Consider the following 17,735-nt stretch of genomic DNA (forward strand, 5'->3'; position numbering starts at 1 on the left):
GTTTCCACAGAGTGAATGGAGATGGAGATGCAGTTGTAGATATCGGTGACTCTGGTGAAAACTTGCCACCTAGCATAACGTAGTAGTTTCCATTACTCAAGAGGGGGGGGGGGGGCGGGGAGGGTTAAGAGGTCAAAAATGGTTCAACTGGCTCTGAGCACTATGGGACTTAACATCTCAGGTCATCAGTCCCCTAGAACTTAGAACTGCTTAAACCTAACTAACCTAAAGACATCACACACCTCCAAACCCGAGGCAGGATTCGAACCTGCAACCGTAGCGGTCGCACGGTTCCAGACCGAAGCGCCTAGAACCGCTCGGCCACACCGGCCGGCTACGACGTCAAACGGGCCGACTTGGAGCAGGAGAGGCACCACAGGACATTTTAGTTTCCATTGTCTATACTTTCACAAGTAAATTCTAAAACTTTGTCAGCATGAGCTCGAAGGATTCATGATTCACACTCACAACAGTGGAAGTTGAAAAACATAACAAAATATTTTTTTTTACATGTGAAATTTCATCACTTTCTCACTTAGTATTGGCTGCATTCGTTGCCATAGATACACTTTTCTTCAGAAGTAACACAGTTTCTTCGATGAATTTTGAGCTGCTTATTAAACACTAACTCCTTAATGCTGAACCCCAAAATTTTCCAAATCTAGTAAAAGCTGTGGTAAAAATTGAGATAATGATCTATAAAATATGAGTTTTTTTCTAAAAATGAAGTTTAAAATGTAACCGATCATTCATTTTTTCATAAATTGAATTAATTCTAGAGTTTCAAACATCTGTAAATACGGTTTGTACGCTGTGCAAAATTCATGGAAGAATCTCTCTGATCTATGAAGGAAAGTGTACCTATAGCAACAAATGCAGCCAAAAGCACGTAAAAAAATGATGAAATTTCACATGTAAAAAAATTTACTTTGTTATGTTTTTGAACTCGCACTGTTATTAGTTTGAATCCTGAATCCTTCCTGGTCATACTGACAAAGTTTTATGAATTTGTTCGTATAAGTATAGACAGTGGAAATGAAAATGTCCAGTTGTGCCTCTCCTGGTCCCAGTCGGCCTGTTTGACGTCCTACCCCCTTAAAAGTCTTCGAGACACTCACGTATCTGGGAACTCAATCTGTATAGTAGCCCTTCAGTTAACAGTCTGCCTGGTGACACCAAGTCAAACGCTTTCCAGAAATCTAGAAATGCCGAATCTGCCTGTCAGTATTGATACGCGAGTCACAGAATATCGTAGGAGAAAAGGACAAGTTGAGATTCGCACGAGCGATGCTTTCTCAATCAGCTTGCGTGCGAAGTGTAGAGATTATCCTGTAAACAGTGTACATTAGCTTGAGAATCCAGTTAATTAACAACGAGTGCTGACTTGGGTATGCAGCTGTGAGGAAGATCGTGACGTCTGACACCAGAAGTCTGCCGCTTTGCCTGCTGGAAGGCACCCTCGGGCAGAGCCTGCAGGCGGCGGGTTGGAGGAGCGCTCTGCCGTACTCACCCTGACAGAGCTGCAGGCACAGCAGCAGCCAGCTCAACGACCGGGTCAATCCCGCCTCTGACGTCATCGTTCAGCCGCCTCTCGCCGAGCTCCTGGTCCGCTGCGGCGGCCGCCGAGCGCTGGGCAAAGTGCCGCTGGTCGCGGATGGGTCGTCAGCGGCGAAGCGCGCCGGGTGCGACGCGCACTGACCCACGCGGTCGAGGGATGCCTCCAGAGGCTGCTGTTGACATATCCAGCTGGTCACCGAGTCACACGCGCACACACGAGTTTCCTGTAAAGGTGGCCCAAATGCGATACTTCGTAATGCTCACGTATTCTCCGAGAGGCTCCTCGATGACAAGTACTCCTCTCCGATTCGAGGATTCTATCGTCCTAACTTCCGAAATATCCTATAATCCTTCGAAGTGAAAGTCACAACGGCCACTGTTTTCCTGCTGTAACATTCCCACAGTTCCACGCAATACGTCACTAGCGTTTCAGACACAAAACGGTTGTAAAATTACGACACTGAAGTGGAAGAAAGACCAGACGTCATAAGCTTCTATGCTTCCGCTGTTCAGTCTTACGCCCACGTAATCTTCAAGCAGTACCTCGATAATAAATATCACTGGTGAGGACTTTGTCGTGTTCCGCTGTCACAATTCTAGAAAATTCTTCGTGGGGGAAAAGAGTACAGCCACAGTATTCCTGTCAAAACATCCTCATAATCAATATTGTCTTCGTCAATGTGGTACTAGCGTAACCAGAGAGGAAACTCTAACTTACATAACGGCGTTGAAGTTATTATGAAACCAGACTTCTTGTCGTAAATACGGGGATGTTACACTGTTTGATTTATGAGCACTCTGTAGAAGGCAATACACGCCTTTCTTGGAATTCTCACTTCAAAATTGGCAACGATGTGGCTTAACTCGTTTTAAAATCACATAATACAGTGTAAAATGTTTCGCACTGACAGTATTAAGCTTGTATTATAAACACAGCTGGGACAGAAAGTTTAACGTGACTACCATGGTTAAGCCAAATTTTCGCATCTTCTTAGAGTAGAACAAATCAGAATGAGAGATTACCCATTATTAATTTTACACTGCAAAGTAGTATCGTCTACGACAGCAGAAACTGCCCAGTGCTGATGAGTGATAAAAGAGACGACACCAATGCTGCCTTTCTAAAATAAGTAGTATTACAGTTTAATATTTCCCGTGTTATTTGTTTCTGTATCGTTATAAATATACTACAGAATTTGGGCTCTTGTTATACGCATGAAAACTTGTTACAGTGTTAGATGCATTGAAGTTTCTAGAAATAGTCTCACTGAAGAGGTCGTTTCACGTGACCTGAAGCAGCAAAGTGGTACACAGTCCACAAGTAAGAACAGGAGCGCTTAGTGCACTAGAGTCGCCCGCTACTGTATTTAGTTTGCAAAAAATAGGGTCTGCATTTAGATGCGATTAGGTTTGTCACCCCGTAGCATGTAGGCGCACTGAAATGATGCTTTTTCGGCAATTTCACGTAGCATGCAACAGCGAAGTGGTTCACAGTTCACCAGCAATTGGCTCGCTTTACTGGCTCTGCACGGCGTGTCTGAGAACAGTCCAGGAGGGTGTCGGCAATAGTGGTGCCATCTTTCTCACTGTGGCACAGGAAAGGCGAGTCAAGTGCGGAAAACCGCCTCACTAGAGTGGACCTGGAAGTGTCACTCGTGGTGGATCACGCCGCCGTACTGGCGGGCAGAGAGCGCGTCGTCGCCGGAGGCGGTGGCGACCCTCCAGGCATTGGCGTCTGGGGCAGTCGGAGGCGGCTGCGGGCGTCGCGGTCGGGGGCGGCGGGTCTCGCCAGCGGGCGGCGGCGTCGCGGTCGCCGGGGGCGGAAGGTGACGGCGCGGAGGTCGGCCTGGCACTGGCCGGCGGCCCGGGCTGCGTGCGCGCGCATCTGGGGCCGGGGATGGGGGGGGGGGGGGCAAGGCGCCGCGGCGCGCGATGCTGCTGCCCTCTGCTCGGGCGCCGCCGGTTATTAGGCGCGCCACGCTTCCCGATGACGGAACTGCGGCGGCGGTGGCGGCGGCGGCGGCGAATGTCCCCCGGGAGTTGGTCAGCTCACGCTCGCCGCCGCCTCTGACCGCGCCACCCTACACAGCATTTTGGCGTGAGCGGAAACTCCACAGCAAGTTAGCGTGCTGCGAACGACATTCCGTCACCGCATATGCGTCCTTTATATAACAGTTTCCTAGACCGTAAAGACTCAGTAGTCGAATGGCAGATAGACAGCCGGAAAGTAATTCTTGAGTTTCTCCCAACGTATTTGATAATCAAAATATCCACGGGTGTACTGCCGGTCTACAGTGTCCAACGGGCACGGCGGGTAAATTACCTTTCCTTGACGTCCTGGTCAAGAGAAGGGCTGACGGCACCCTAGGTCATGGGGTGTATCCCGAGCGAGGTGGCGCAGTGGTTAGACACTGGACTCGCATTCGGGAGGACGACGGTTCAATCCCGCGTCCGGCGATCCTGATTTAGGTTTTCCGTGATTTCCCTAAATCACTCCAGGCAAATGCCGGGATGGTTCCTCTGAAAGGGCACGGCCGAATTCCTTCCCTAATTCGATGAGACCGATGACCTCGCTGTCTGGTCTCCTTCCCCGAAACCAACCAACAAACCATGGGGTGTATCGGAAGACAACGCACACTGATCTGTATGTGCACGCAGACAGCTGCCACCACCCTTCACAGAGGAATGGGGTACTTACAACTCTAGTACATAGGGCGCGCACTATCTCTGACCCCAGGAATTGGAACATCTGAGAACTGTATTTCGAAAAAATGGGTACTCAGAGTGGCAGATTCAACGTGCTCTCCGCCCAACCACTGCAGCACAACCTGTGGAGATGGATGAAATCACGAGGGAGGAGGTAGGCACTGCGTTTATCCCATATACAGGCGCACTCTCGGGGAAAATCGCCCGCATTTTGAAGAAACACCGGGTCGGAACTGTGTTTTGTCCTCCGAATAAAACTCGTGCACTGGTGTGGAGCGCCAAAGATGACCTCGGTTTGAGGAAGGCCGGCGTGTACCAGATTCCGTGTCAATGTGGCAAGTCGTATATTGGTCAGACGATGCGTACCGTCGAGGATCGATGCCGTGAACACCAAAGGCACACTCGATTGATGTATCCGAGCAACTCGGCGGTCGCTGAACATTGTTTGACGGATAATCACGCTATGGAGTATGAACGCACGAGGATTCTGGTACAGACGTCGAGATACTGGGACAGCGTTGTTAGAGAGGCCATCGAAATTCGCATCAATGACGAACTCATAAACCGTGACTGTGGCTATAATCTTAGCAAGGCTTGGGAACCAGCGATTGGGTTAATCAAGAGTAAATCGAGCAAACGTATAGTTGTGACGACCACGGCGGACAGAGCCATCACACCGATGTCATCTCAGACGCCATCGCAATCTGTTCCACCGCGCAACCGTGGCGCGGGGCGCAGACAACGGAGGCAGCGCGCCGCGGGCGGAGGGTATTTAAATCGGCCGCCGCCGCCGCGACCGAACGCAGTTCCCTCTGAGCAGCCATAGCGTACGGATCTCCGTGCCGGCACGTTCACAGGAGCTCAGTCCGTCAGTTCACCTGATGATGGTGACATATAAGATCGCCGAAATATTGTGCCCGTTGAACACTGTAGACCGGAAGTACACCCGTGGATATTTTGATTAGCCGGAAAGTAATTACCAAAGGCTGCCCTCAGGGGTCGATCTGCGTCCCATCTTCTGGGACATAACAATCAAAACCTTCCTACAATTTCTGGATTGGGATGACGGGTCACACGGAATTGTCGCCTGCACTGATGACCTATTAGTCGCAGTCACTGCAAACAACAGATCCCTGTTAGACGAGAAAGCCAGTGAAATACTATAAACAATTACACAATGGTGTCACAACAATAAACTTAGGATAGCTGAAAACAAAACAACATACACTTTACTGAACGGATCACTCTAAAGGAATCCTTCTGTTAAAATTGGGGACACAAACATCAAAAGAGCACGCGTTACGCGCCATCTTGGGGTACACATAACTGAAAAATTGAATTTCCACGAACACATAAGGATAAAAACAGACAAAGCAGAAAAAAATACTACACAAATTGGTGAGACTAAATTGAAAACAGTAGAGACTATCTCTACGAGTCATACGGACATACCAATGTGCGCTCTTCGAATCAGGACTCAGCTTTGCAGCCAGCATGTGCACACATAAACTGAACCTGGTCACCAACAAAGCATCGGTCAGACGAGGGCAGAGAAGTGTCCTACTTAGGCTACCTAGAGCCTTCGGCAACACCTCAGTGGATGCACTGCGTGTGGTGCTCGGAATATACCCCAAAGATACCACGATAAAATACAGAGCTGCAAGGTACTGGTTAAAGATGGGGAGACTAGATAAGGTACACACAATAACTGATGTGCCGATAGAGACTATACGTCACCTTAAAAGTTGGCGTTTCGGTACGTGACAAGGTGAGTGGGGCGTTAGTATAAGTGACGTAGATTGCACGACTTCCTCTTTCACATAAGGGAGCGGTTGAGAATGAAAAATATCGATCCCAGCGGCGGTATGGTACATCCCTTAACCGGAAACGGAACTTATCCCACGCACTTTAACCGCGTGTGTCTGAGCCAAACACTTACATGCACATGCGGGCAAGAAGATTCCCCAGAACACACTGTCTTTTTCTGCGGGCAGTACGCGAACAGTAGACATACACGACACGTAGACTAGACAGACACATACATAGATATATACACAGCATTAAGAGACGAAAAACAATGGGCACAACTAAACGTATTGACAAACAGTATTTCATAAACAACGCATGAAGAGTATCTGCGGACACGACATAATAGACATGCCTATGTGCAACGTAACAACAATCTCCAGAGGGTGGACAGCGATACCCACAGTGACAGCGAAAACAGTGAGAATGAGGAGGAAGACGAGACGTAACAGTAAATAAGCATAAGGTGCTGGCGATCTAACCAAGAAATCACCAAATGCTATGCACGGATGGGCGCCTAAAGTTAACACGTAGGATTAGTAATAAATACAATTTGGAGATCGTCAAGGATGTGAAACACGATCACAAATACCGTAAGTTGGAAAGATCACATAGATAATGTTGTGGGTAGAGCAAGACTGCGATTCATTGCAGAACACTACCACAGAGACTGCTTACACCACGCTTGTCTGTCCTATTCTGGAGTACTGCTGTGGGGTGTGGGGATCGCATCAGATGGGACTGACGGATGACATGGAAAAATTACAAAGAAGGGCAGCTCGTTTTGTATTATCGAGAAGTAGCGGTGATAGTGCCACAGACATGATACGTGAATTGCAGTGGCAGTTATTAAAACAACGGCGTTTTTCGTTGCGACGGGATCTGCTCATGAAATTTCAATCACCAGTTTTCTCCTCCGATTGCAGAAACATTCTGATGGCACCCACCTACATAGGGAGAAATGATTAGCACGATAAAATAAGAGAAATGAGGGCTCGTGCAGAAAAATTTAAGAGTTCGTTTTTCCCGAGCGCCGTTCGAGAGTGGAACGGTAGAGAGACATCTTGAAAGTGGTTCATTGAACCCTCTGCCAGACACTTTATTGTGAATAGCAGAGTAGTCACATAGATATAGATGTACATCACCTAACGCCACGGCAATTCCGTGGACGAACGCTTGAAAAGGTAAACGAAGATGTTAAGTTGATTAACAACCTGTGGATGTTGAATTATTCCATTTTAATCTCAGTAGGTTTGTTAATAAACAAAATGTTCGTTGTTGGCCACAAGAAAATCATGATCAGCTACACTAGAGTCCAGTGCACACCCGTGAGTTACAGCGTGTTTCGTTTTGTCATTGTATGGCATAACTGGCTATTATTTGTTTGAGAACGAGTACAGCGTTGTCACTACAGACACACATCACCGGTACGTCATCATACTCGAAATCTTTGTTGCGAAAAAGCTACCGAAATTAATGACAACCGCTGGTTTCAGCAAGTTTGATGAACGTCACACACAACACGGATATCGATGGCTGCTGTACGCCAGTTATTTGACAAGTCTACAGTTTCGATAAAGGACGAAATTCCGTGATCTCTCAGATCCCCTCATCCGTCAGGGTGAAGTTTCTTCTTGTGGGGCCGCCTTGAAAGCAGAATTTGTCTCAGTCGACCTGTTACATCATCATAAGAAAGCTGAGATCCGAGGAACAACTGCAGGAATTTCTGTTGCAATATTACTTCTAACAATGCAACGTTTATCAAAGGGACTGCAAGACTATTTGCACAAAAAAGTAGCTCACCTGCCATATGTCATGTTAAACACATGAATTCACTTAATGTATTCTTGACGTATTTTTGCTATTAAATGACATACACAAATTCATTTGAAAAATATTTTTTCACAACAACATTTCTTTTTTGTTTTCAACTTTCCGTTCCTCTGAAACACTCTGCACAATGAGATAGCAAGCTAGCATTCTACTAATCCGTTCCGTGCCTGTTTATCCTGGGGTCACATCCACCAACTACTTCAAGTAAACCCCGTAAGAAAATATCGACCGTGGACAACTGCAGTATCAACTGCCCAACTACCTAGAGAGTAGATTTTAAATAATATTTTGATGTAGTATCTTCTAAGAAAAGTACGAAGCGATCTTTTGTCTGTGCTAATTCAGAGTATCTTTTCTATAGTAATGAACCTTTTGTATCGCGAATCTCTTCTTCTGTCATCGGCGTTGGCTTGGGTCGTTTTTCTTTTTTCAACTAGACAGAGTCTGTATCTTTCTCTTGTTATAGTTACTTGAAGTTGGATGTACGATCCAACTGATTTCCTCTCATTGTTGTACTACTCATATTAATAGACTTCGGGAATCAATATAAGGCAGAATCATTATTATTACTTGCAAGTCAATATACACATGAATAATATAAATTATAGTATCCCATGCAAACGAAGCGAGCACTCAGGTAATAATGAGTCTCGTATGCTGCACCAACAGTAACCAAAAAGCACAAAAGTTATACATTACTTCCTCTAATTGGATTGTTGAAAACCTTAATATGTCTTACATTTGTTTTTAAATATTAACGTTTTTTAGTTATGAGATACCTGAATAACACCTGTGACAGGACAACTGTTGTAATTAGAAATGGCTAGAAAAAGAATTATACTTCTATTTCTCTCTAATGCAAGTATTTCATTTTTGTTTCATGTAAACGGAGTAACAAAAGACAAACAGAAACAAAGAAAGGCTTTCATTGGAAACAGCAAGTCAAGAGGAATTATAAAAATTAAGAGATTCTGGATACGAAGCACAAACGACAACCATCACTGGGTACTATTAGAAGTCACAGGTTTCCTCTTTTCTTTCTGCCATTTGGTTTCTGCACCGACTTAATTGCTCTCTCTAACCTTTCTTGCAAATCTTCCCACATGCAGTAACTTGCTATATTTTTCAGACAAAATTTCATTTCAGCAGCACTATTTCAATAATGCATGGAATCAGAGATGAAACGCGCACAAGATCATCAACGTGGAGCTGTGTTAGATTGTTTTTGATGAAGCAAGCGGCCTTTACCGTCAATACCAACAGGAAATGTAGTAATGGTGAAATTAATTGTTCATGTAGAGTCAAAGCGTCTCAACATGGAGATATTTAACCCAGAACGAGTGACAAGCTAGTCTAAGAAAACACCTCATTTATTTTTGTATGATTTTTTTTTCTGGTATATTAAGCGAACGAAGATGACAGTTAATAACCAGTTCAAATTTAATGGAGTTGTTCAGGTCAACGACATGTTGTCCAAATTAGAGACTTTCGTGGTTACTATGTCGTTGGTATTAAACAGTGTAAATCAAATTTCTGAAGCCAAAACAAAATATGCAGCTGAGCACGTGATGGATGTGCAAGGACAACAGCTCAAGCGGAAGCTCATATTGAGCTGGCAAGAGAAGTGGAAAGTATTTTCAGAGATAAGGAAAGAATAATTAAAGAACAACTTGAATACCGCTAAAAATTATTATGAGATGAGACAGATGGTGGTTTGACGAAAAAGATAAACAAGTCACCGACCTTGTACACTGTACACGGAAGAGACTGACAAGTGTTTTGGCAAAGATACTAACAACAGATTAACCAATATTAAAATGGACCAGGATGCCCAGGTGGGCAGCCTGGATGAAAAGATGGCTGAAGTCAAAGATTCATTCACGTCAGAAATCAAAGAGTAGTGCGAAATTCAGTCATGTCAGAAATCAAAGAATTGAGGGATTTAATGGCCTAAGATATGGCGACCGTAAGCTAGATATAACGAGAACTGCACAGGAAATCTGAACGAGTGCTCATCTGCAAGCTGCGAATTATATAATATGCCAATACGCAGTGGCACTTACTGTGTTCCAACCAGGACCTAGCTTGCAGTTAAGCCCTAGCTCCGTACCAAACAATAATGTGTTGTACGGTAAGAGCACTACTTCCATGCTGACCAATGCACAGGTGGAGGAAATAGTCATCCAGCACAGACAATCGGGTGTATTTACATCTGATAAGAAAACTGCTCATCCTGTTATGTTTGTCCACACGTTCAGAGGAATACTGCCCGCCCTCTGGGAGAGATGTGCTGAAAATGAGTAGGTGCCAGATTTATGCAAGGTAAGACCGCACTTTGGGTGAGAGAGGCGGCTGATATGTTTGGAACATACTACCAGTCTAAAAACTCTTTTCTTGCGAAGTATTGTTCATGTAGAGTAAAAGCGTCTCCACATGGAGATATTTAACCCAAAACGAGTAACAAGCTAGTCTAAGAAAGTATTCTGAAAAATACATTAAGTACTGCGTCGAACAAATAACAAGCCGAGATACCCTTTGTGTACTGAAAGCTAAAGTGCCTGTTCATGAGTGCATTAAACTGAAAAATGCGCCAGAGGATGACCTTAACACATTCCTGTTAATTATAGACAATGTTGACTTAACACACAAAGATACACGATCTACATAAAGCGCACATACTAATGGCACTAATATAGATAACAGATTCTGTAGCCAAGACAGACATAAGCAGAACAGGACAGAATAAGTCTCAGGCACTATGACTGGTGGCAATCAAATACATGTTCACTGTCATGCAGTAACAGTATATGACACAAGCAGTGTGATCACACCATCACTGATACAAGCTACTGTGATGCAGATCATTCACACCGCCCCGGTAACAGACTCTAGCAGCAGCAGCGTTAGAAGAGATATTCATTATCACCAAGACTTTAGCCGACTGTTAAGAAGACCATGAGATAAAGAGTAAGGAGCTGTCACAATGGAGGCTCACATACTTCATACTGCGTTTATTTCTAAACCGCTGTGTAAGATCTTAGGAAAAGAATTGAATAGTCCTATTCCTATTAACAGGACTATTCTTTCATAGTGTACTTTATTTGGAAACTAAACGAAATTTAGTAAGAGGGTTATACGTGGCCACGTAGAGACAGGGTTTTCTATTATTTAGGTAAAAGCGTACTACATTACAATAGTAGCGGCAGGGTTATACGAATGAATGGACATTAGTAACACGTGACGGTAGACAGAATACTACCCGGATGTTTCCACAACCGCATTTAGACATATGAGTTTAGACGCACTCAGACGTAGGATAAACTGAGTACAGTGTCAGGAAATTAACTCGGAGAAATAGTCCGACAGCGCACATGAGAAACAAATATTTCAGGCCTCTTGCCTACAGTAACGACGGATGGCAGGAGCGTACGGCCGTATCCAGGGTATGAGTCGTGACCAACCAGCGCAACATTTCGCGATACTGGCAGAGTCCTCAATCGTGACCCAGTTCTCCAGGCAACAGCCAGACGCCGTGAAGTTGGACTGCTCTGAAATATGTGACAGTACCAGCCTTCCGCATTGACAAGTCCACTTTGGGCGTCTCTATACCCCGGGCTAGCCGAGCAGGTCATCGGCTCGGCAGGACTACGTTTCGACGCCCGCCTTGTGTTAGTCCCTCTCTTGGGCCTGACGGCTTGCTACTGATGCAGCTGCCTACATCACAGCCGGGCTACGAACTAGTGACAGCTTCCTGACGACTTAGAAATCAGGTTACCTACACTCTACAGCAGCCTCTACGAATCCACCTTATTGGAGGAGTAGAAAATCTGCGTTCAACGCTCTGTCGACAACGAGGTCATTAGAGACGGAGCACAAGGTCGGATTAGGGAAGGGTGGAGAAGGAAATCGACCGTGCTCTTTCAAGGGAACCATCCCAGCATTCGTCTGAAGCGATTTAGGGAAATCAGGGAAAAACTGAATGTGGACGGTGGGTTTGAACTGCCGTCCTCCTGAGTGCGAGTCCAGTGTGCTAACAACAGCGCCACCTCCATCGGTCACCTGCTGGAGTTACAGCCCCCGCCCCATGGTCAGAGGCACGGACCGAGGTCCTCCTAGCTCCGTGCCGTGGGGTGTCTGACGCCGCCAGCCGCCGCTTTCCAGTCATAAACGTGACAGGTGACAGAGTTGCTCAGGAGGGCGAGCCTTAAAAGCACCGGGTCACCACGCCAGAAGTCTCCATTTCGCTGTAGCCGGCCGCCAGCCAAGCCAAGGCTATGACCGTCACCACCGTCTCAGCACCTGGTGCGTCGGCTGCTTCTCAGACGCGTTCGTGAACTCTAAGTCCATCTGCCGCGCCTACTGTACCTGGGCAGGGACATCATGGGTCGACGCCATACTGTGACCGAAACGAAAGTTCGCACTTGTAGATTTCCAAACTAATTGGAACTATAAATAATTTTCACGTACACCGACCATCTTGCTGCAGCCGTCTACTACGAACTTCTGTTCTCCTCTCCAGCCGTACGAACCCAGAACGCCAAGGTGGCAAAGTCGATCAGCATCCTCACTACATCTAAGAACGGCTCTTCCGCTCCTCAGTAGCGGTCATAGCACTCCCGAGCCGCTACATTACAAACAGATCCAGTCTCTTCAACAGTGTCTCCAATAAGGGACGGATTAGCGAACATTATGCTGTTTTAGGAGCTGTGGTCACCAAAGGCCGGAAAGTCATCAACAAAGATATCAGAGTATTTACGGGCCGCTGAACTGATACACAGGTACCAGAACCCAATATGCAAGACGAAATTAAATCATTTACCTTAGATCCGACATACGCAGGACAATTGAATTTAACCTGGAACATGTTGTATAACATGGTCCAGCTAAATGTGTAACAAGTAATGTAGCAAAAGACGGCGAAGACGCACTCAGCTTTAATCGTACCATTCTAGAAAATGTTGCAAGAACACAGAATACTATGCTTTCGCTGCAAAGAGACTGCCGGGTATCTGACAGAGAAAATGTAACACAGACTCGTGCTTTCATAAGACGCCTCAAGACTACGTTTCCTCCAATGAGATCCAGACGGAAGGTCTACTAGAAAAACCTGTGAGGTTCTGGTTATACGAATCCTTAGTGAAAAGTAATTCCTCTGAATTTTTAATGTGAAAATTATTAAAGATTTGAAAATAAACAAACTTTATTAAAATTCAGCGTCTTTTTTCTTTATGTCTACATACTTGTTTTTCAACATAGTCGCCCTGGTGATAATCTCATTTCACCCAACGAGAGCCAGATTGTTGATACCGCCACGTAGAATGTTTGAGCAACAACATCACCTGCTCTTGCACCGCTTCATTCCTATCAAAGCTAAGTCATCGATGGTGTTTTTTAAGTTTTCGAAACAGATGAAAATCGAAAGGGGTCAAGTCGGGACTATATGGAAGATGACCGGTGATAGTGAACCCAAGTACTGTTCCAGGTTTCGTAGTGCTCGTGTGTGGAATGGCATCGCCATTGTGAAGGGCCTTCGAATTCGTGTCTTCAGTTGTTTTAAGAGTCTTGCAGTAGGTTACCTTCTAGAGTTTATCGTGATGCCTTTTGGGCACGAATTCCAAATTCAACACAACTTGAATGTGACAAGATTCTGTGAGCATGGCTCTGCCTGCTGGTGGCATGGTCGTGAGCGTTTTAGGCGTCGGTGTTTCTTTTTGACGGAACTCCATTCATGCTCTCCTGTTTTGGGGTCAAGATGGTGCGCATAGCTTACATTGCTTGTCACAGTGCTGTTAAGGAACCCTCAAAACGGAAGAAAAAGAAAATAAAATTGTGAACAAATGTCCAATCCTCCAGTGCCCTCTTTTTCGTGACAGGAGTGAGCATTTGGGGAACCCATCATGCAGAGAGTTTTCTGTACCGCAGTTCTGCAACGATAGCCTGAAAATACATTCGTGATATGCCACACTTATTTGCAAGCTTTCTCTATGTTATCCGACTATTTTCTGTGATGCTGAACAGTCGATCTGAGGGACAACGATCGATACAGCACGGAGTCGAGAGGTGCTGCTACCCTAAAAACAGGTGATCTGACTCAATGGCAAGCCAGTCTTTGTTACGTATTTGCTTCTGAATGACATTTTATTTGCGCCAGGCCAGATTCCGATCTGTCTCGTCGGTTTCAGTACGCAGTCGTCCACTCTGAGCACTGCCACACACATTGAGGTTAGCGACACCGTTGCCTTCATTACGTGCACGAACAAACCAACGTCGCACGTTACTGATGTCGATACATTCATCACTGCACGCAGCTTTCGTTATTCTGGGGGTTTCAAGCGGAAGCAAGTTTTCAGCGGTTAAAAACTGGAGTACAGCATGCTGTTTCTAACGCAACAACACTGCTATTATGTTACACATCGACACGCTACAGCCGCGCGGGATTAGCCGAGCGGTCTCAGGCGCTGCAGTCATGGACTGTGCGGCTGGTCCCGGCGGAGGTTCGAGTCCTCCCTCGGGCATGGGTGTGTGCGTTTGTCCTTAGGATAATTTAGGTTACGTAGTGTGTAAGCTTAAGGACTGATGACCTTAGCAGTTAAGTCCCGTAAGATTTCACACACATTTGAACATTTTTGACACGCTACAATTCGGAGCCACCTAGTGGTAGAGTTGTAACCTGCGTCAGTGAATCGGGAAAGTCGGCTGAATAATATGCATCAGATATAATACCGCGACCGACATTGACAGCAGAACAAAAAATTCGGAGACGCTAATTTCAGCACGCCATGCTATACAAAGTCAATGAACGGATTCAGACCTTTAATTCAGTCTCTCGCAGACCAGTCTCGTGTTATAACTGAAGACAAAAAACAGAAACAGATGCATATTGTGACTCATAATACCTGATCGCTGATTGGCTTTTCAATGAAATCATTCGTTATTAGTAGCTTGAATTCTGGCCTGGTGCAAAGAAAATGTCATTCAGAAACGAATACATAACAAAGACTGGCTTGCCATACTTTGAGTCACATCACCTGTTTGCACGGTAGCAGCACCTCTCGATTCCGTGCTGTATCGATCGTAGTCCCTCAGATCGACCTTTCAGCATCTTCCGTCCAGATGGTACCTTCCCTGTTGCGCGCATCTGTGTGGGGACTCTGACGTTCTTCACATGTAACAGGTTTCGAAATGAGTCTTGTAATCCAAAACCATACTGTTTCGCGGAAGGAAGACGTTTAAAACAAACCATTCATTTTGCTAAAGCGTGTCAATATATTTGAAACAAAATATTTTATTCCACACCACTGACCAAATTCGCCTGCTTAGTCACGTTAAAATGAACTTTTACGAATTTTCGTACATGTACCATTCGCAGATCCTTCTTTATGTCACAAGAGAATGAAGACGTCAGAAATTATGCCAACTGTCTCGAAATTACGTAAACCATACTACAGAGCACAACAGCGCTTAGAATGGATATTCGTATGTCCAGATTCAAGCTCAGTTACTTGCGACTGAGCTTTTCGGTGTTATTTGCCGGTATGCCAATTTTCTTGGAGTAATCTCTCATGTTTCGTACTTTATTATGGCAGAATATGTTATGTGTTACTGCTGTGCGCACGTGCAAATTAAAATGTGTACTTGAAACTGAGGGAACAGTTGAAACTAACCAAGACAGTTGAATGAAGCAATAGGGGTCAAATAAATTGCCTGACTCAGCGGAGAAGAACAGTTCATTTTAGTTGATTAATAGAATTCTGGCCAAAGTTCCTTAGTAACCCAACAAAAATAACTTCAATGTTGCCCAACATGGTTAATACTGTTAATAACGTGGAATTCAAATGAAAACAAAAAACTGAAACTAATAACATATTATTTTGACCTTCCACGATTGTGAGAGTCACAGAAATTGTTCGAGTTTTCATTTGACTTAAAAACTGTAAGACATTAAAACAGAAAACATCAAAATAACGAAACAAAGACATGGGTCACATGGAGACTACCCCCTCTCCAACTTAGACAGCGCTATACATTTACGGATCTAGCAGTTTGGAAGAATCAGAAAAAAATTTTCTGGGTAGATTGTGGGTGCTTGCTACTTGCAAGTTGCAAGTGGCTCTTCACATATCCTCATAGAATTACACCGTATATCGGGGCATGCGATGTGAAAAATATACTTATATTACTCTTATTTCTTATAAAGTTCCTGAAATTAAGATATCGTCGACATAAACAGCTCTCTATGCTCCGAATAATTACTCGTGAATTTCGTATAACTTGTAGGGTTTCAAGTTTTTAATACCTTATTCGCTATGTAATATGCTTGACCTACTATGAACCGTCTTCGCTAGCTGTGTGACACTTTGATAAACCGTTTGGTTCCAATATTTTTCACCTTACCCTAGGTTAACAATACAACTTTTTCTTACTGTTTGTCATATAGTCACAAAATTATTCAGAATGTCAATTATTAACGTAAACTGATGCGTTATTAAAGATATGAAGCTATCACTGGTAGTTTATTGTCGAAACACACAGAATTTATGATTCATGATCTGTAGGCACTTTTCCGACAGCAAAGAAAATCAATATTTTAAATTAAAAAGTTAGTCGTTTAGGCCACCTCTCCTAACACTGAGGAGATTTTGGCACAACCATGTCTCTTCTATGGTTTCTACGCAATGGTGTTTTGTATTTTATGCACATGACTAGTTTTCTGGTCTACATTTCTCGGACGCAATAAACAGCTTTTTTCCCATTCTTAATTTGTGAGATTCTCCTATGGTGACTTCAGCAGAATCTATCTTTTTTACTTCAGTTACAATAGGTTCAATGGTCTTTACAGGCTCTGAATGTAGTCCAGTTGGATTTCTTGCTCGTTCTTCCACGTGAAGTTTCGCTGACAGCAGATTTAGACTGTGAAGGAAATGTCCCTCCTTCTTGTTAATTCGTTCTGTCAATCTGGATATTTTTATGACCACGGAACAGACGCATTAAGGGCTGCGATGTCACCAATTTCCATAAATATTTGGCATTACCAGCGTTTTTTTTAAACACACAGCTGTATTGTATTGTCACCATAACACGTCTACTCACCCTCTGGTAACATTGTAGTCAGCAGTTACGGTAGGTCTGTTAGTTTCTTTTTCTGCTTCAACCTTCAGCATGGTGTTGCGCTGAAAGCAGAATAACACAACTCTTTTTCTTTCGAACGTACGAGACAGTAATCATCTTTTTGTGAATCCAAATGGTGAAGATTTTTCCTCTTTTGTCTGATTAGGCAAAAACTCTTCTCAGATTTCTCTTTTGTTTGTTTTTATGTTTTAACTAATGTTCAGTTGTAAGCCAACAAATTGTTAGCTTGCAGTGTGGAACTAACAAACATTTGTCTGTAGTGATTCCCCTTTCAGACTGTAAATACCGGCTAACAATATCCAACACAACCTGTTGCCCTCGATTTACTTTTACCTGGTTGTTATTATGCCTGTACACACTTTTAGATCACATGCATACTCATTTTTAGCATTTGTACATACCCATGATTTTATTCCATACGTCCATCTTATATTCCATATATACTCGAAAGGGGCATTGCCACAAAAAGTTACCAGTCGTTCATCGACAGTCAGGTACTCATTAGGGCTGTAACTATTTATGCATGCATTCACAAAGATATCAAATCCTCTCCCACTGTCTGAAGCTTTCCATATGTATGCGCAGTTCTGATGTTGCGAGTTCTTGTGCCATCGAACCTCAGAACAGCTGACATTGGTTGAAATCTGGTACGTGAGAAATAGATTTCTAAAAGTTAAGCGGCTAGTCCTTGACTCGGAGTCGCT

General features: G+C 44.3%; 1 protein-coding gene across 1 annotated transcript; it reads right to left on the reverse strand.

Moving 5' to 3' along the window:
* Positions 1-1,580: 1,580 nt before the first annotated feature.
* LOC126204041 (uncharacterized) lies at positions 1,581-17,063 on the reverse strand. Its single transcript, XM_049938466.1, has 4 exons — positions 16,993-17,063; positions 14,799-14,856; positions 3,211-3,638; positions 1,581-1,746 (listed from the first exon to the last, which is right to left on the reverse strand). Exons 1-4 carry the CDS (start codon positions 17,061-17,063, stop codon positions 1,581-1,583), a joined length of 723 nt encoding a protein of 240 aa, XP_049794423.1.
* Between the last annotated feature and the right edge of the window lie 672 nt (positions 17,064-17,735).

Source organism: Schistocerca nitens, chromosome 9, assembly GCF_023898315.1.
Source record: "Schistocerca nitens isolate TAMUIC-IGC-003100 chromosome 9, iqSchNite1.1, whole genome shotgun sequence".
Lineage (NCBI taxonomy): Eukaryota > Metazoa > Arthropoda > Insecta > Orthoptera > Acrididae > Schistocerca > Schistocerca nitens.